The 20,344-nt window shown below is 41.9% G+C and overlaps 1 protein-coding gene across 1 annotated transcript; it reads left to right on the forward strand.

The window, feature by feature from the left end:
* The first annotated feature begins 2,336 nt into the window (after nucleotides 1–2,336).
* On the forward strand, nucleotides 2,337–20,326 carry SIAH2 (siah E3 ubiquitin protein ligase 2). Its single transcript, XM_038417764.2, has 2 exons — nucleotides 2,337–3,447; nucleotides 18,844–20,326. The coding sequence occupies exons 1-2, from the start codon at nucleotides 3,034–3,036 to the stop codon at nucleotides 19,399–19,401; spliced, it is 972 nt and encodes a 323-aa protein (XP_038273692.1). The 5' UTR covers nucleotides 2,337–3,033; the 3' UTR covers nucleotides 19,402–20,326.
* Nucleotides 20,327–20,344: the final 18 nt, after the last annotated feature.

The raw sequence follows: 20,344 nt of genomic DNA on the forward strand, positions 1-20,344 counted from the left end.
GGGTAATTCACTGAGACATTTGGGAACGTAGACTACCTGGTATGCCTAATCAATTTTTAGTCAGTGCTCCTGGAATAACACCCGACATTTGGATAGGGATATAATGGACATTCTGGCCGTTAGAACCCCCACAGCTTCAGTGTGTACGTAAACTGAAGCCAGGGGAAGTTGTGACTATTCATGACGTTTGTTGGGAGGGTCTGGGACAAGGAACTACCCTGACAGGACACCTACTCTTCCAAGCTAATGATAGCTGTGTGCATGTTGAGGCCACCATGTTACAAGATATCCATTTTAATCTCACCACTGCTGCAGGCAATCATATTATTTACTGGCCTACAGATAGAATTTTACAATCAGCCCATAAGTTTCAGATGCCTTTAATTGGACCACCCTAGTACCTGATCGATTCCAAAATTTACTCTTACTCCTACCAGAGGTTCAGAAAATTTCTGAATTACAAGGGCAAATTCATATGCTTCAAAATATATAACAAGTTGAAAAGTATGTCTTTCATACCGCTTATAGAGTGTCTACTTTAGGTATTAAGTATGTATTGTGACTAAAACTGTGCAAAAACCCCATTATATTATCATTGGGGGCATGTTATTGCTTGTATTGTTGTTGTTTAGTTTAGGGTTATGTTATTGTTGTTGTAAAGGATGTAATAATAATAATAATATTTTCCATGTCCATACTAACCATGCATTGTCACTGTATCCAATTAAAACCCGTAAGGTTGAAGTATTTGATGTAGAACCTGAAATACAAAATTTAATCAGAATGGAAGTTTAAAATTGATAGTTGTGCTGGAAGCACAAAAAGGGGGAAGTGTGGAAGTAGATAAAGGGAATTTGGATGCAGGCCTCTGAAATGAGCAGCAGTCAGGCTAACTCTTGCTTTAATAATGTGGGATTTGTAGAAGCAGGGATTGCGTGAAGCGAGTGGGAAAAGAACTGTGAGAGAGGCTGTTGTGACCTTGTATTAGATAAGAATAGAATGTACACTATAAGATAAATTGGTGAGAAAAATAAGATATCATGAAGGAATATGTATAAACAATACGCAGCTGTTGCTTATTATTGTCTGTAATAAAGGTATAAATGCTTGCTCCAATTGTTTATCTTTTGAGAGACCTGCCTAGGTGGGGGAAACCCTGTGTCCTAGTGCACTCTCTCCCTTTGTGCAATTGCTTGAAAAAATAAAGTGTATCTGAGTTGCTGCACCCAACCTGAAGAATGAGAACTGTGTTTTTCTCCGACACTTAATTACACTTGCTTTGACCCTGGTCCTGCAAACTCTTACGCATGTGCATAACTTTAGTCAAGTGATTAGTAGCAAAATTCCGTATATGCATTAGCGTTTGCAAAACAAGGGTTTCTAACTTTCACATCCCTGATGTTACCGTAGAAAATATTGAAAAAGCACTCAATTTTACATTATCTTAAAATCTGCCAAAGGAATTTTTGAAGTGATTATGTCATGTGTTCATGTAAAGTTAGAATATATGGTGTGACTGCTAGTCATGAGAGACTTGTGTAACATGATTTGAGATTAATTTACATTTTAAAAGTGTGCTAAATGTGCCAGGGTGCACAGCACCAATGCGGGAGGGTGCCTTTATTCTCTTTGCCCTCTCTCTCTCTCTCACACACACACACACACTTGCAATTCCAGCAGACATAGAATCATAGGGTTAGAAGGGACTGCAAGGGTCATCCAGTCTACTGCCAAGATGCAGGATTTGTTGTGTCTAAAAAAGCCACATGCCACACACCCGTTCATCATCTACGAGCGAAGGGAATGCATGGGAAACATTAGCCTCCGCCCCCACCTACGTATGCAGTGTGCACTCCAGCAAAGCAATAAGACGTGGCTTTTACATCAAGCCTCCAGTTGATGAGTCGCATATGAGTGGATCTGCTGAACTGCAACCACATCTCACCTAAAAATGAGTCAGGTCTCCACAACGTGCGCTCCTTACCAGGATCAGTCTCTTTCTCACGCACATAGTACTCGTGTGTCAAATCAGCAACATACATGTTTCAGCGCAAAACATGAGTGGATGACATCATCAAAAAAAATATCTGTTGGACTAAATGCATCCCACAGCATGCACGAGATTCCGAAGAGGCTGAGACTCGTCGCAAAGAAGCTCTTGGGCAGCAGGAGCCTTGGCGTACCCTTACTCCCGCAGCCACAGGCCATTTTTTAGAGTAACTACCATACCTGTGCGGTGCAAAAACACTAGCTCGGCCTAATCGCAATTAGTCACCCTACCCATGAACCTCACCGCGCGGCAGCCCCTCCACCACCCTTTATTCCTGCAACGTGCTATGGTGAGGGATGCATAGTAGATCGCAGCTCCCGTGGTGCAAACTCGGCGTCTTTCTGTGCCGTTTCCCCCACTGGATTGCGCCAGCCATGTTAGCAGCCACGCAGTCCCGCGGAGACAGGCAGGGGCGGCCCTCGCCCCACCACCCCCGGGCGGTGGAAGGGGGCTCCTACACGTCAGACCTGCCAGTGTGGGCCTGCCTCCCCCAGTGGAGTGTCAGCAAACGCCTTCCTCTTCTGCTCGTGCAACTCCTACCCCATTTCCTCGCCCACCCCCGCGCCTCCTCTCCCGTCGCCGCCTGGCCGGGCGGATCCGAGAGCAGACTAGGACGAGGAGGGACGGCGGCCGGGGCATGCTCAGTAAGAGCCAGGCACTGGGAGCCGAACCCGCCGGCGAGCGGGCTTCGGCGCTACCCCCTCTTCCTGCCGCTCTCGCGTGCGTCAGACCAATGGTGCAGACGCTGGGCTGAGGACCCGCGCGCGGCGCGCTCGGCCCGGGAAGCGCGGCGGTTGGCGGGGCCCCTCTCGGAACGCTGGGCCAGCTCTCTGGAACGCTGCTACACTTCGGAACGTCCGCGGCGTCCCATCGGCGGCCGGCTCCCGACGGCGGCCCCGGAGCCGGTTCGCTGCGCGGGTCCCGCCCGGTTTCGGTGACTGGTCACCCAGGCGCCCGCAGTTCGATGGTTGGTTCGGACCGCGATGAGCCGCCCGTCCTCCGCCGGACCCAGTGCTAACAAACCCTGCGGCAAGCAGCAGCACGCCCCGTCCCCCGCTGCTGCCCCCGCTGCCGCCGCCGCCACCATCTCGGCTGCCGGCCCCGGCTCCTCGGCGCTACCCGCCGCGGCCGCTGTGATCTCAGGCCCCGGAGGAGGCGGCGGCGGCGGCGGCGGGCCGGTCTCGCCTCAGCACCACGAGCTGACCTCGCTGTTCGAGTGCCCCGTCTGCTTCGACTATGTGCTGCCCCCGATCCTGCAGTGCCAGGCCGGGCATCTGGTGTGCAATCAATGCCGGCAGAAACTGAGCTGCTGCCCCACGTGCAGGGGATCCCTGACCCCAAGCATCAGGAACCTGGCCATGGAGAAAGTGGCCTCGGCTGTCCTCTTCCCCTGCAAGGTAAGAGCATCCTCCAGGCCCTTTGCCTGCTCCGGCCGACACGGTCCCAGGGGTGCCTGGATGGAGCTAAACTCCTTGTGCCTCTGATCGCCTCTGGACCGGAATGCTGCTGTCACTTCTGCAGAGCCACAAAGCAAAGGCTCCTTCAAGAGCTGTCAGTAGGGAGCCCTTGCCCCCTGGGTCACTAAGAAGGGGACCTGCCCTCTCAACTCCCGAGATGTCGCAGAATTTTGCAGAGAGGCGAGATCGTGAAAGTTTCGCCTCTGCTTTCCAGATTCCAGTCAACAGGAACATTCTGCACCTCCCCGCCATAGCAGAGGGAGGCTCCTGTCCTAGTTATTTATATGGCTTTTAAACAAATCCCTGCCCCCTTTCCCAGCAGAAGCAGGAGAAGCTCCCCACATCAGTACGAGCCTGAGGAACCCCAGTAGCAGCCTGTCTCCCCCCATTCCAGCAGAAACACAGGGGGGCTTCCACTCCCAGCCCTGTCAATAGACATATGGCCTCTTGCTAGGAGCACAGTTCCTTTCCCCAGGAGAACTTTGGGGAGGGGGACCCACATGAGCAATAAGAATACAGAGAATATATATCCTATTGTTCTTTGTCTTAAAGATACCGACAGTTTAGCTCTTCTGCATACCTGTTTACAATTTAGTGCTGCTGTCTTGCCTTAATCCTGTTTGATAGCCATGCTGCTACACAATGGCATAATGTGTAACTACACCATTAAGGCTTTTAAAACAATCAACGATTAAAAATTACATAAGCATTTAATTTTTAAAAGTAATATCTCACACACTTAGATTCTTGCAGAGACCTCTTTCACGTTACAGAGGGTTTAGACTACCCTACTGTATTATTCTTCATGCAATATACCGCTTCTTTTGTAGGACAAATGGCCATCTCTAATTAAATCACTGGAAAGAAGTAGGGGGTTAAGGTTTATTTAAGTAGGCCTGTGATTTAATTTTGTGACTAAGAGGGACACAATATATTTTAAAAGTCATGATCACTGAATGCATTTTACCTGTTTGTTTAGAACACTATTATAATTCCAAGAGATCAGAGAGAAAAAAAACCTGTCCTCTCATTTTCAGTTTGCTTACTTTATGCCTGTAGACAGCACTTTGGGATTTAATCAGTTTCACATCTTTCCCCTGGCATGGTTCTCTGTAGTTTGGGTGGGTCTCTCTTACAGTATCAAGGGACAAAAAAAATATTTTAAAAAATGTGATTGATAGACCAAGGGAATCAGAGACAGATGTAGTACCTGAAACTACTGTTCATTCACTTCTGTAATTGATTAGATTTCAAATTGTCAGTGTCCTTTTAAATAAAGTGTTGATCACTCCACAATAAGCCCCAAAGAATATTTAGAAAAGTTTCATTTGAATTTAAGAGCTTTGATTTTTCTTTGGTGTGTCTGTTCATTGAAAGTAGATTTTGTGAAATATATCTTAAAATATTTCCTTATGGAAATAAGCATACAAGGTGTATTATACAGATTCTTGCTACATCTAGCAGAACTTTGATTTTTACAAACAACCCCAGATCCTGCAGTTAGCCTGCACACAAGCTCAAGAGTTCATATGATCACATCTACTTGAAGAACTGGGGCAATAGGAAATATTACAAAAGGAATAGACTGTTTTACTCCATTGTGTTAATGTAGAGGCTTGCCTGGAGTTGATGCTTATAGTGAATTTTCCTTCTGGTTGAAAAAAGTGACAGTAGGCCATAATAGCTGCTCATTTTCCACCACCCTGTATGTCCTGTGTTCTACAGCTAAGAGTATTTTTGTTCACTCTGATTTTCCAAAGTGAGGCTTGTCCTTAAAACTCCAGGTTTTTTTACGTATTCCTTTTTAAGTATTTTTTTTTCTCATGTCCTGCCAATATTTAAGGTTCTGTAGTTTAGTTTGTAGGGTCACGTGCAGACAACAGCAGCGCTCCAGGAGTGATATTTACTTCAGTTCTTAGTGTCTGTCATCACCTGTTTTAAAAAACATTTTATTCTTATCTGGAATTCTTACTCATTGGGCTCAAGTTCTAATGCATAATGTGTCCAATCAAAAGTATCCCACCCACCTGCGAAAAAAGTGAGAGCTCTTTTAGGCAAGGCCCTGGGACTTGATAGGAAGGTACATAAATAAGTATTAGAGGGGTAGCCGTGTTAGTCTGGATCTGTAAAAGCGACAAATAGTCCTGTGGCACCTTATAGACTAACAGACATATTGGAACATAAGCTTTTGTGGGTGAATACCCACTTCGTCGGATGCATGTAGACATGTAGGTATTCACCCACAAAAGCTTATGCTCCAATACGTCTGTTAGTCTATAAGGTGCTGCAGTATAAGGTGCTGCAGGACTCTCTGCCGCTTTTACATAAATAAGTGTTACTGATGTTTTCTTTCACTAGAGGAGTTAAGTCAGTGCTGGGTGGAAAGTCACTAACTCCTGTTCCACCTATGCACTGGTCTCAGTGTAAAACCTGAGGTGGATTGTATGATCATGATCTGTTAGGGTGTTCTTAAATCCTGGTTGGGAACATTGAGAGGATATCGGCAGAACATTAGCTGTTGCAGTATAAAAGTTGCCTTGTGTTGAGAAGTCTTTCAGGCCAGCCTTGTTGCCTGGTGCTGAGAAGTCTTTCAGGCCAGATCAGACTCTTCTTTTGGCCAGTGCCTTGCCAATCAATTCCAAAAAGCTATTAACCATCTAGAGAAGCTGTGAGGAAGTTAGGATTTTCTGTAATATTTTTATGAAACATATGTGTACTTTGCATTGCTACCCAGAGGGGGAAAAAGAGTTAAGCTTGCTTTTGGGAGCAGCACACAGGACATGAGGTGTGGGTGTTGTCTTGCTGTCTGGGCTGCAATGAATAGGGTTGTTGAGGAACTGGCTGGAACCTGCTGAAAGCAACCCCTATTAATGCAGAGTCCAAAAGAGACAATGGAGAGCCTCAGGGGCCAGAACATTGACACCTAGGAAACAATGGACAGGAGGAAGGTGGTTTTCTCCCCACCTCTCAGCAGGGAAGCTGAGAAGAGACCCGTGTTTGAGAACAAAGAACTGATTTGAGACAGGAAGGAGTTAAGGCAGGGGTGGGCAAACTTTTTGGCCCGAGGGCCACATCTGGGTATCGAAATTGTATGGTGGGCCATGAATGCGCACAAAATTGGGGGCTGGGGTGCGGGAGGGAGTGAGGGCTCCGGCTGGGGATATAGGTTCTGGGGTGGGGCCAGAAATTAGGATTTCAGGATGTGGGAGGGAACTCCGAGCTGTGGGATGGGGTCAAGGGTGCAGGCTCTTGGCAGTGCTTACCTCAAACAGTTCCCAGAAGCAGCAGCATGTCCCTCCTCTGGGTAGATTTGCTGGCCAATGGGAGCTGCGGGGGAGGCATTTGTGGCGGGGGCAGCGTGCAGAGCTGTAGGAGCCAGAGGCGGGATGTGCCACTGCTTCAGGGAGCCATGCAGAGCAAGCCCTGGACCCCGCTCCCCAGCAGGAGCTCAAGGGCCAGATTAAAACATCTGAAGGGCCGGATGAGGCCCCCAGGCCATAGTTTGCCCACCACTGGGTTAAAGAGTTTGCTTCTGGAAGAGGATGGCTGCTCTCATCTGGGTGGACAAAGAGAGAGAGCCTGAGATGGAATCCATTAGATTAGAGCTTGGCTTGCTCATGGCACTGGTTTGACCAGAATTGACAGAACTTTTCTCTCTTTGCTAAACCAATGATGTTCTGGTTCTGTGTGCCAAGTGACTAATTAATTGTTACCTTGTTTAGAAAAGGTTGCCCATATCACAGCAAATGCTTGCTGAGACCATTGCGCCCAAAGGGTACAAGCCTCCTGTAGGAGTCTGGCAAACTAGATTCATTACAGGGATCGACAGAGAGAGACAAATACTCAGTCTTTGAGGCCATGGGCCTGTCTCTGTGGAACTGTGTGACCCTGGGGGATTTGGTATGCTTAAGAGTCACTCCCAGGGGACTGGTCATAGGCTAGAGGGCAAAGACCAGACTCTGTGAATCCATGAGTGAAGCAAGAATGCATGAGTATTTGGTTGTGTGACTCTCGGCCAACTGCATTGTTTGGAAATCTAAAGTTGTAATAAACATTACTATTGCTGGATTTCCTTCAAGAATGATTTTAAATTACCACAGGGAGATTGATGCGCAAGAGGTCTGATAATCAGCACTTAATTGAACTATAGTAATTAAATTCCCGTTGCTAGCAAGACCAAGAGACATGATGGTTTGCAGTTACGGGAGGATTTCCAGGTTTTTTCTGAGATTAATCAAAAACAAACAATGGCAGGTTTGTTTGGCAGTTTGTAGGGGTAGATGCTCTGTTGGTTTTCAATTTAAATAATATTTACAGTGGGCTTTTCCTTCTTTCAAGACCTGAAGTTGTGAGTCTTCGGCAGCTGCTCCATGCAATGCCCCAGTGTACATTAAGGAGATGAAAAAGAAAAGGAGTACTTGCAGCACCTTAGAGACTAACAAATTTATTTGAGCATAAGCTTTCGTGAGCTACAGCTCACTTCATCGGATGCAAGAATGAAGTGAGCTGTAGCTCACGAAAGCTTATGCTCAAATAAATCTGTTAGTCCCTAAGGTGCCACAAGTACTCCTTTTCTTTTTGCGAATACAGACTAACACGGCTGCTACTCTGAAACCTGTCATTAAGGAGATGAAGTAATTCTCACAGTGGAACTCCACTGCTGTACATGTGAAGAGTCTGGTAAATGCCCTTTGTAGTACAGTGTATGTACGGCTCTATTAAGTCTCCAGTTCCTATTTTTAAAGCTTTGCAAACGGAACACACGCTGTACTAAGAAGAGGGCACTTACCTGACACTCCATAGGCCAGCTACATGCTTCAGCAGTGTGGAGCATCATACATCACCAGCATTAAATGAATTTCACTGATTTTTTTTTTTTTAAATTGACTACTGTCGTTCTAGTTTGCAGTAAATTGAATGCAGAATGTCTCTTTTGTTCTTACTATTTGGCACAGTCATCCTGCCGTAATGAAGTTAGAAGTGTTTTGCGAGGTAGCTTAATTCTGCTTTTAAAAGAACCATTTAACCATGGGAATGGGGCATCTGTTACATCTCTTCAGCCAATTTTCTGTAGTCCTTCAGAGTGAGAGAGGGGTGATAAGCTGTCCTGTCACAAATTATAGTTGACATCTTTAGATTTAATTCGGAACTTCACAGTTTTGCAGGTAGGCAGATTAAATATTTATATCTCACTGCATTTTTAAACTGTTTTCTTATAAAAACTTAGTGAACTGTTCTGAAGTACATATCTTTTCCAGTATAGGTTTTGGAGATGCAAATGTAATTCAATTATTCTTAAAACTTTAGCTAGATATCCTTTAACCCTTTACACTTTCATAATGTCTCAAAGCACCTGACAAGACAGCTAAGCCTCACAGCAATACAATAATGGCTGAAGCCCATAGTGGTTGTGACACCGAATGATGTTGCTTCTCTTTGCTGTTGAATGTAACTTCGTGACAAAACGTGAGAGAGAATGCTTGATAACAGAAGCAGGAAGAACATAATGACCCAGGTTGAACAGAACACTTGTTAAGATCAGGTTTCAGAGTAGCAGCCATGTTAGTCTGTATTCGCAAAAAGAAAAGGAGTACTTGTGGCACCTTAGAAACTAACAAATTTATTTGAGCATAAGCTTTCGTGAGCTACAGCTCACTTCATCGGATGCATTCAGTGAAATGAAGTGAGCTGTAGCTCACGAAAGCTTATGCTCAAATAAATTTGTTAGTCTCTAAGGTGCCACAAGTACTCCTTTTTCTTTTTGCGAATACAGACTAACATGGCTGCTACTCTGAAACCAGAGAGAAACAGACTCCTATGTTCTTAAAAACTCAATAAAACACCTAAACTCATCCCACCTTGTCCTGTGATTTAGTTCACAAGCTAAATAGGTGTCCCAACCAAGGACTGTCACTGAACTTAAAATGTTGAAGTAAGTGGCACAGATGATTCATTCAGGAGGTGTCATTCTTCCCTCTGAGTCAGTAATGAATCTTGCAGATTGTTATGGGGCACTATATGGCTATGGACTGGCTTTCAGAGGTTTTACAGAACTAATGACCATAAATATCCCATGGCACCCTTCATAAGAGTACTGATCTTAACAAGAAAAGGAGTACTTGTGGCACCTTAGAGACTAACAAATTTATTTGAGCATAAACCTTTCATGAGCTACCATTTTTGTTTCTCTCTGTTCAGTTTTCAAATGAGAATTAATCTCATGATTGTAATAACATGGAATATAGAACTAAAACACAGCTTTTCTTTTTAAGTCCAATATAGGAAGAAGTTCAGAGAGTCAGATGCCCCGCTGTGATGCATTCTTGGCCTAAAAAGACCGAAACATTCCATGCATTCTTTTCAGATATGCTTGCTTGCGTAGTTTTCATTTTTTAAAGTGTCCTGTCTTAATCTTCAGTGACAGTTAGTATTTCCTAGTTGCCCTTAACAAAATCAATGCATCACTCCCCAAAGCAACCATTCTGATCACAATATTACAGTTCATGTTGTATTGAAACTGACTAGAAGTCCATCTAGGCTGAAAACCTGCCATTGCCAGGTTGGACTTATGCTTTTTTATTATTATTATTATATTTTATTTATTTATTTATTGCTGCTTTATGATGATTAAAGGAGACCTGAAAGGGGTGTGTGAATGTAGATGTTAAATACTGGAAATGTCAAGACTTGTCTTCTGTTGTTGGAGAGCATCTTGGATGACTCAGAAATGGGCACAGAAAGCTTTCTGAGACCTTACCTGAAAAGATGATTTTTTTTTTTTCCCCAAGTTCAAAAACACTTACTTACATGTCTCCTAGCCTCACTGCTAGTGGTAGGAAATACTGATAAGCAATTACAAACCTTGGTGAAAATAGCTCCCTCTACTCAGGCTTTCCTTTAATCAAGCTATTTTCTCCATTTTATAGTAATATTTTTAGCAAAGCAAATACATTTAACCAATTCACTTTATAGGATAAAACAAAAGATTAGCTTGTTGATTCTTTAACGAAGTTCTTTTCTCCCCTGTTCTTTAAATAAAAAGGTGTAACCAATAAAACCTAAAAAGATTTAAACAGTTTGAATAAAAAGCACCTCATCTCTTTGAGTCAAGTTTCTCCTCTTTGGTATATCTGTTATTAACCTATAAGTTCTCCAGTTGGCCAGAAGCTCTCAGCACAGACAAACCCTGACTGACTAATGTAAATAAAACTAAGCAGAATTTTTTTTGCGCCTTCTTTAAACATTGTAAAGAATCAAGAAAATGTACACACACACCCTTTCCCACCCCACTCCCTTTTGCAGCTCAGTTATCTTGTTTTGGATAGGGTCATGGGAAACATTAAGTACATGGACCTTAATAGTTTAATTGGAAAAAAACTTTCCTGCAAACTACTGCTAATTGTGAGACAGAGACAATATAAAATAAGGAGTGGAAGAAAACAAGTAGAAATAATATTACAGTCAGTTGGGCACTTATATCCTTCCCCTCTTCTTTAGAATTGTCTCGGACTTTCTCTTTGGTCTGTTTCTGGGCAATGAGTCCCAGCAGATCCACTGTTGATCTTCAGTGCAGATGCAAGGCAATTCAATTCACAGGAAGTTCCAAACTAATAGTTTAAGTGCTGGTTGCAGAGTAACAGCCGTGTTAGTCTGTATTCGCAAAAAGAAAAGGAGTACTTGTGGCACCTCAGAGACTAACAAATTTATTTGAGCATAAGCTTTAGTGAGCTACAGCTCACTTCATATCTGATGAAGTGAGCTGTAGCTCACGAAAGCTTATGCTCAAATAAATTTGTTAGTCTCTGAGGTGCCACAAGTACTCCTTTTCTTTTAGTTCAAGTGCTGTGTCAGTATACATTTGGGAAGGACGCCAGCTATGGTGATTTGAGTCCACATATTCTTTAAAGTGTTCAATTGTTGCTTGAAACATATGTGGAGGTGTAGATAGCACAACGTTAATTACAAAGCTTAAATTTGCATTTTGGAGCCTTTACTTCTGTTGCAGTTGAGGAAACCATTTTTCCAAAATTCTTTCCAATATTACCTTTGCATTAACTTATCTTGCTTGGTATGTTCTGACCCTGCAGAGCTACTCTGATACCATTAACACTGACTGGGAAAGGCGGAGGGATGTAGCTTAGATTAGAAGATGGAATAGAGGCGGGGAAAGGCATGGGGACTGGATAGCTCAGAGACTTACTTGGTGATGGGATTTGGAGCTTTTCATCTCTGTCTTTGAGTTCAAATGTAGCCTAAGTGACTGAAAGCTGTTAACGCTGATAGTAAAAAGAAAAGGAGTACCCGTGGCACCTTAGAGACTAACAAATTTATTAGAGCATAAGCTTTCGTGAGCTACAGCTCACTTCATCGGATGCATTTGGTGGAAAAAGCAGAGGAGAGATTTATATACACACACACACACACACACACACACACACAGAGAACATGAAACGTGTATGATAAACCCATTGTTTCATGTTCTGTGTGTGTGTGTGTGTATATAAATCTCTCCTCTGCTTTTTCCACCAAATGCATCCGATGAAGTGAGCTGTAGCTCACAAAAGCTTATGCTCTAACAAATTTGTTAGTCTCTAAGGTGCCACGGGTACTCCTTTTCTTTTTGCGAATACAGACTAACACGGCTGCTACTCTGAAACGCTGATAGTGTTCAGTTCCCTATGTGAAACAGGCTGGGACCTGATCTTGCATTTCTTTATGCATCCAAGTCTCCCACAGGAGGCCTGTAGAAAACATAGAATTGGGTCTTGCCATATATAGACACCAGTTAGTACAGGGTCTGAAGAGCATGCCAGAGGTGGATATGAATCATGGAGTGGCAGCTAACTACTCCTCTATCTTCCCTAACTGTTGGAGAATGGGAAGAGGGCTGGGATTTTCCCAGGCTGATGTTTCTGCTCTTTGGAGCGCCATCCTTCACCTCAGCCTCTGGCTGGTAGGAATCTGCTAAATTGGAAATCCTACTTCCTGCTAGCTGTTGGAAAGTAGAAGGCGCTTTCTGCCTCTCATGGATGGAAAAGGGGTGGAAATACTAAGAATCTCTTCTACTTTCTACTCCTTTCCCAACCTCTCTTTTTATGGGGGAAAGGGGGTGTCTTTCTTTACCACGAGTAATTTCTATGCTGCTGCACATACTTCTCTCAAACAGCAACAAAGTGACATTAACCGGGGTATTTTTGACTGGCATTTGTCTTCCATGCTTAGAAAGCGTCTATTTATTGTTTTTACAGTGCCCCAAAGTGTTCAATAGAGAAAACAGGTTTATAGGAATGGGGTCATGTGGTTTCTTACTTGTATCTTATGCCCATTTGGAAGGGTTACAAAGGCTTTTTGAAAATATATATAGCATTGTATAATTATCTACTTGCTTCTTATGGGCATTATGAAAGAGGAGAGTCTTACAGGAAATAAGTGTTAAGTCACTGAAATTTTAAAATGCTTATGGAATGCTCTAGGTACGCTTTTCAAAACTAGAAATGCACATCATCCCCTGACTCAAAAGCCTTGTTAAAGACATACTGAAATATCATCTTGCTACTTTTCCTCTTTTAAATAAATATGGAAATGGTTAGCTATAGAAAAGTGCTGTTTAGTCAGGGAGGCTTTTTTTAAATGGATTTAGCTTCTCTTGTAGTCTCAGGTGACTTTGTAAGGATGCTGTAGATTGAAGAAAATAAACCTTGTGAACTCACATATGTATGAGTGGCTATGAGCTGTAGCTCACAGAAGCTTATGCTCAAATAAATTTGTTAGTCTCTAAGGTGCCACAAGTACTCCTTTTCTTTTTGCGAATACAGACTAACATGGCTGCTACTCTGAAACCTATTAAAATCTAATTAATTATACAGTACTTATGTGAGATTGCCAAATTTCATCTTCCTAAGCAACTGAACTACTGCAATGTGGCCTAGCTAACTGAGTGGTGCAATGTGCTTTTATAGATGAACTACTTATTCAAAAATTTGCAGTGAAATAATTAAAGTTTTAAATGCTGCTGTTTACTTTGAGCTACGCAGAGACTTCATATATTTACACGTTAACCAATATTTGTGTCTTCTGCAATATTTTAGCATTACCTTTCATGATAGTACGTCACAAACAGAACAATTCATGCCTGGGTGGTCATTGCTGTGGCCATAGAAATGACATAGCCCTGTGCAGAACTGCCCTCCTGGTAGTGTTAAAACTCGTGCTACTTCCTGCTTGTGTTTTAGTTTATGACAGAATTTGCTTCAGATTTACACAGCCATAAACTTAGTCCCCTTCTATTAGCTTTGAGGACTCCACTGTGGGGAATGTCTTCTATACATTTGTAAAAAGAAAAGGAGTACTTGTGGCACCTTAGAGACTAACAAATTTATTTGAGCATAAGCTTTCGTGAGCTACAGCTCACTTCATATCCGATGAAGTGAGCTGTAGCTCACAAAAGCTTATGCTCAAATAAATTTGTTAGTCTCTAAGGTACCACAAGTACTCCTTTTCTTTTTGCGGACACACACTAACACGGCTGCTACTCTGAAACCTATACATTTGTAGCAAACTTGCTAATGGGCAGCTACATGGAATGTGCCCAGTTACATTTAATACAAATATATATATATATATGAGAAAATGTTTTAGGATTTCCCCCCATTGCCAAATGAATAGGTTCTTAGTGATGTGAGTAATTTGATTTAAGAATACATTTTGCAAATTAGGAAGGAAATAGTCAGATTTCTCTATTTTTCGTTATTACATATATTCCAGGAGTCTCAGGGAAGTAAGTGGTTTGATTTTTTTTCAGGGGGTTTTAAACCCAGATTTCCCGACATCACTGGGAACGGTGGTGCTCAGCACTTTATGAATTTAGACCACAGGTACATTAGATATAGAGATGTCGTTTCAAGAAATACGCCAGTTGCAGATCTTGCCTTCCAGCCAACTCTACCACCAGATAATCAGATGCTTCTAAGCCCTCTAAAGACAAGTGTACTTATTACAAGAAAACCTGATAAACTCACAGCATTGTGTAATTAACTTTCGACTTGAGAAAAAAATTGAACTTCTTTCTGCGCTTCACGGTTACCTCACAACTTTATCAGAAGTTTACATAAACAAGGCAAACTAAGTCTGACTGTTAACATACATAGAAAAAATAATCTTTCATTGTTAGACAGATATGCGACCCTTAATTTTAATTGTCCAGACACAAATAAACACATCACATAGGGTGGTAGAATGACAGCTTTCCTAGTCAGGTAAATATTATGCCAGTTGTTTGGCATTTCATATTTATGTGATGCATATTATTTACTCTCTTCCCGGTAATCTAGCACTGATTGTGTCCCATGACTTCAAACCTTATCTTAAATCTTTCAAAACTAGAAAAGTAAAACAAGCATTCTCTCGCTCTCAAGTGCATGGTTGTCTGGTTCTTGTTCACATGCTCAGGGTCTAACTGATAGGCATATGTGGATGAGGTTAGACAGCAATTTCCACCAGGTCAGATTGGCAGTGACTTTAGGGAGGGAGTTTTTTGCCTTCCTCTTCAGCATGGGGGTGTAGTGCACTTGCCAGGATTATCTCGATTATTTTACTGTCATGGTAGACATCTCAGGCAAAAGTGCATGTCAGTCCCTTCTATTTTCTCACTGTGGTGCATAATACTTTAGTGTCCTGTGGGCTGTGATACTTAGGTCTAATTTCAGTTGTTGAGGTAGTGTGTGGGTGCGGGGTGGAGTTGGTGGCCTGTGATGTAGGTGGTTTGGTGATCACTTCTGTCTTTATGCTTTATGATTCTGATTTGAATTACTTATTCCATTTGTCCAAGTTATAACAAGAGTCTAACATCAGATTATACTTTCTAATTTTGAGGCACAACAGGTTCTTTTAAGGCTTGCAGGACACAAAGCTGTGAAAGAAGTAGATGATGTTTTGACATTTTTATTAATAGTTCTAATTCTGCTTTCATTCGCTATCTTTTCCTGATGGATGTTTATTTTACCAGTATTTACCCTTCTGATATTTTATTGTTCTCATGTTTTGTTTTTTAATGTGTAGATCTCCCTTCTGTAGTGGAACCCCTCTGCATTGTTTGCACTGTGTTGAATTGAGGTTGATCGTTCTGAGTGAAGTTACTGGCTTGGTTTTACATAAAATTGTTTGGCCTCTGCCTAGTTTAGCAGTAGCAGAAAATGCAGCTTTGCTAGAGAAGCAGAGGTTTGTGAAGATGTAGGGCTAGCTACTTCTAATTAAGAAGCCTGCTAACAAATGGAAGGTACTGGAGCATACAAGAGACGGTTGGGATTCAGGGCTGTGACACTCTATTTAACAGGCTTAGAAAAATATCATTGTGGGTTGGGCATCTAAATCTATATTTAACTGAATGCTTCACGTGGCAGGGATGAGGTCAGAAGCTAAAGCAGCACTCTCACATACCATATAATTTTGGGCAAGGCTTATCCACATCACCAGAGTTCACACTTTTCAAATACTGAACATCCATCCGGAAACTCCTATTTAACCCTTTGGGGCACTGTCCTTAAATGACAAGTAAGAGTGTTATGCCACGAGAGCAGCTTTCCAGCAACAAAAGCGTAGTGTTTGGGGGCTGTTGAAAGTTGGTTTTTAAAAAATATGGTAAGTGATAGGCTATGTTTTTTAAAAGAAATGTAAAGTATTTAGAGTGATGGTTTTTCTAACAAAATCACTGCCCCTTCACTTGGACTTTCTCTAAAATATTGCCTTTTCTGTGCCACGAGCACCAATATACTTGAACTTTAGTTCTCTCTTGCATTCTGTTTTCTTTTAACTTCCAAACAAGTGTGTCACTATCATAAAGACTTATTTGCATCATGAGCAGCAATAGGACTAAAATCTTTTCCGGGGAAGAATGCTTAGGTTTAAGACTGACTTGTTTCATGTCTGCCTGCACCTATCACGGTGTGTCTGGAAAAATCTGCTGTTGTATGCATGCGTGTGCAAACAGCAGTGCAGCAATCCTGACAAATTGCAGCATTTGGCCTCAATTGTGGCGCGCCCCCCCTTGACACAAGGACCCCTTCTTTCTACTGTCAGTGTGATGGTGCAGAACTCATGGCTTGTCTGCTCACTGGGCATACCTAAACAAATCTCTTAGCAGAGGATTAAATAGTGGGGGGAGGGGCGGATACAGTAAATGCATTAACTCTTTAGTGAAATCTGAAACAGAAGTCTGTACTCTGGTGTTCTTCCACTATACACGTTAGCAGCATGATATGTATAATAACTGATATGATACTTTTCAGAGTAGCAGCCGTGTTAGTCTGTAGTCGCAAAAAGAAAAGGAGTACTTGTGGCACCTTAGAGACTAACAAATTTATTTGAGCATAAGCTTTCGTGAGCTACAGCTCACTTCATCATGAACTGTAGCTCACAAAAGCTTGTGCTCAAATAAATTTGTTAGTCTCTAAGGTGCCACAAGTATTCCTTTTCTTTTTGAGATGATATTGAATCTAAGCCCTTGTTTCTCAGGCATTTAACCCTTGGAACTGAAATTCCTTGTGCTTGTTCTGACTCAGAAATAGCTGTTTATTTTTTAAACATTTGGAAAAATTGCATTTAACCTTGATTTTTTAAAAATTGGTCAGATAATTAATAAGAAACAACCCTTTTTTTACTCGTTCATATCACCAGAAACTCTCTCCAGACTTGTTGGTATTTTTGTATTTGATATTTAATTCAGCTTCAAGATCACTGAGTTTGCCATTCTTACACCTAAAGCTGGTAGCTTAGTCCTCTGTCCCATTCCTTGGGAAAGGGACCTTTTTTATTATTTTATTTTATTTTATTTTTTTTGCTTCATTTTGGTATCACCTCTTAACTCCAAGGATAAGGGAATATTTTGCATAAAAGGTATTGTGTTTAAAGATTCAACTCACCTGTCCTCTGTTCGCATGTAAGATGTTCTAATAAACATCTAAGGTCCTCCACCAAATCTTGACATTCCTGATATTGCTAACTTAAATAAAAATATCCTTTGGGGCCTTCTTTGTATAACGTATAAACAAAGGGTGCAAACCCAATTTTAAAAAACAAAATAAACTTTTGCGGGTCAGCATTAACCTTGTCCACTGTGAATCTTCCCTGATTAGCTATTTCTATTCTTTATGTGAAATTCCTCTTACCATGTGTCTTTGAATGTATGATTTCTAGAGTTCTGACTGCACAGCGAAGTATATTTTTCTCTTCCTTCTGAAGGAAATGTAATCATTTCCCCTTCCACACATAGACAAAAACACCAGCGGAAATTCTGGATGATACAAAGTCAGGAAACTCCAAGGTGCACTTTTCATGAGGCCCTTACACAAGGGCCAAGTACTGATTGCTATGAGAATGGTCACTTAACATTTCCTAACTGTGTTGCATATAAACCTAATATATAACATTGTGTATTCCAGCAAAGTGACTCAGCTAGTGGTTGTTTTGGACTTGTCCCTAACTAGAGACTGGGAATAAAATGACTGTAAATAAATCAGTGCATGAAAAAGATAAGGGATGAGGTTGAGAAAAGAAGTTTGCCTCCCCTGTTATTCTCCGGTCTGAGACATTGTTATTCTTTAGCCAGGTGGAGAGTGAAAACTCTTGCTTAATCCTTTTTCTTTTGAATTGTGGATGTACATATTGTGGAGGGCTTATTGCTGTCAGTGTAGAAAGTGCTCTGGCTTGTCTCTCAGCTTTGACAATGGTGATAATCAGGTGCTGGGATGAAAGGGAAAAGCTTTCCCATTAAGGGACTGTTGCTGTGTAAGGGTGAAGAAATATGTGCTTTGTTTAAGGAATGTTGAACTTGCTATAAGAATGTAAAGGTGCACTTTCTGATTTAAAACAAATAAATACATGTCTTTACCTGTGTGACTCAGGGACTATTAAAACAGAGAGCTTTAAACAAAAATCTCACTTATTTAGGCTTTCACCTTATTTGTATGGTGAAAATAGTCAGTTTCACTCCCTTTGATTCTCATGCAGTGGCAGAGTGACACTGCAAACATTTAAATTTAAAATAAAATCTTTCATTGAATTGGACAAATTCTAGTAAAGCTGCACTTTCTAAGTGTTCTAATAAAATATCGTGTTTTATCTAAGGGCTTGCAATTCCCATTTAAAAGCATGTGAAGCAGGAATATATTTGGGGGTAAAATAAAGCTCAGCTCTGAATCCAGAGCACTTAGAAATATAATGTAAAATTTAGAATGCAATGAGGGTTCTTACTGATGCTGCATTTTGCAGTTCACAGCTGGGAGCTTTAGAACATTAAATCTGCATGTATATCTTGATGGCCTGTATTTTGTCTCCTTCCAGTATGCCACTACAGGCTGTTCCCTGACACTCCACCATACAGAAAAGCCGGAGCATGAAGACATCTGTGAATACCGTCCCTACTCCTGTCCATGTCCTGGTGCCTCCTGTAAATGGCAGGGCTCTTTGGAAGCAGTGATGTCCCACCTCATGCACGCCCACAAAAGCATTACCACCCTTCAGGGAGAAGACATAGTCTTTCTTGCCACGGACATTAACCTGCCAGGAGCCGTCGACTGGGTCATGATGCAGTCTTGCTTTGGCCACCATTTCATGCTGGTGTTGGAGAAACAGGAGAAGTACGAGGGTCACCAGCAGTTTTTTGCTATTGTGTTGCTCATTGGCACTCGCAAACAAGCAGAAAACTTTGCATATCGACTGGAGCTGAATGGTAACCGGCGCAGGCTGACCTGGGAGGCAACGCCCCGCTCAATTCATGATGGGGTGGCTGCTGCCATCATGAACAGCGACTGTCTAGTTTTCGATACAGCTATAGCACATCTTTTTGCAGACAATGGAAACCTTGGCATCAATGTGACTATTTCTACGTGTTGTCCATGATTATATCTGTGTCATTAGTGAAACCTAGGGTTGTCTGGACATAGTGCTTTACATTCTTAAGGGTTTTTTAAAATGATATTCAACTATGTCTTCATATATATCTCTTAGGATTCCTAATTTAGCCAACATTTTGTAACAACTTTCTCTTGGGGTTTTAAGTCATGGCTAACCAGACAAAATGAGCGCGTGTCCTGTCAATCATCTGAACAGGAAAAGGGTTTTTTTAGAATTCTTGGATGCTTTTTGAAGATTTTTTTTTACCACTTTTTAAAAACAGAGCTTCCATTAGACATATATCTTTAATAGACTTGAGGGTCTATTTTTCTCTTTGAAGTGCACCCAAAACTCCCCTTAAGAGGAGTTATCCAAGGGGAAAGCAGACACCTCTTGACTTACTCCCCCTGCTGGGCTTTTAAAAAGAGAATAAACAAATAGCTTCAAGTGTGGTACTCGTGAGAGGTTATTGTGACTCAGAGAGGAACAAAAGGTACTTTGGTGTAGGTTCCCTTGCTGCTCTGATTCCCTTTTCTTTATTTTAAAAAAAAGAAAAAAAAACAGTTGTATTGGATCACTTGCCGTGTCTTTAAAAATGAACCAGGCCTGATCCTGCAAAGTGTTGAGCATCTTCTGCTCCCATTCACTTCGTTTAAAGTTGAGTATGCCTGGAATATTTTACAAGGGCCCTGGAACAGGTGCTAGTAAAACAAGAGGCGCATATCAAATAGTTCTCAAACAGCTAGCAGTTGACCATATAGAGGTGCATTCAGGTTGTTTACATGTGGCTTCCCCTGGAGACATACTTGATATTGTCAGAGACTGATTAGAATAATATAGTAAAAGCTTTATGGCCAGTCATGTCATTTGCTATTTAAGTTTTTGTTGCCATATTTACTTTAGTTTTTTAATAAATATTTTGCAAAAACAACATTGTGTGGCGTGTTTA

The sequence above is a fragment of the Dermochelys coriacea genome, chromosome 9 (genome assembly GCF_009764565.3).
Source record: "Dermochelys coriacea isolate rDerCor1 chromosome 9, rDerCor1.pri.v4, whole genome shotgun sequence".
Classification (NCBI taxonomy): Eukaryota; Metazoa; Chordata; order Testudines; family Dermochelyidae; genus Dermochelys; species Dermochelys coriacea.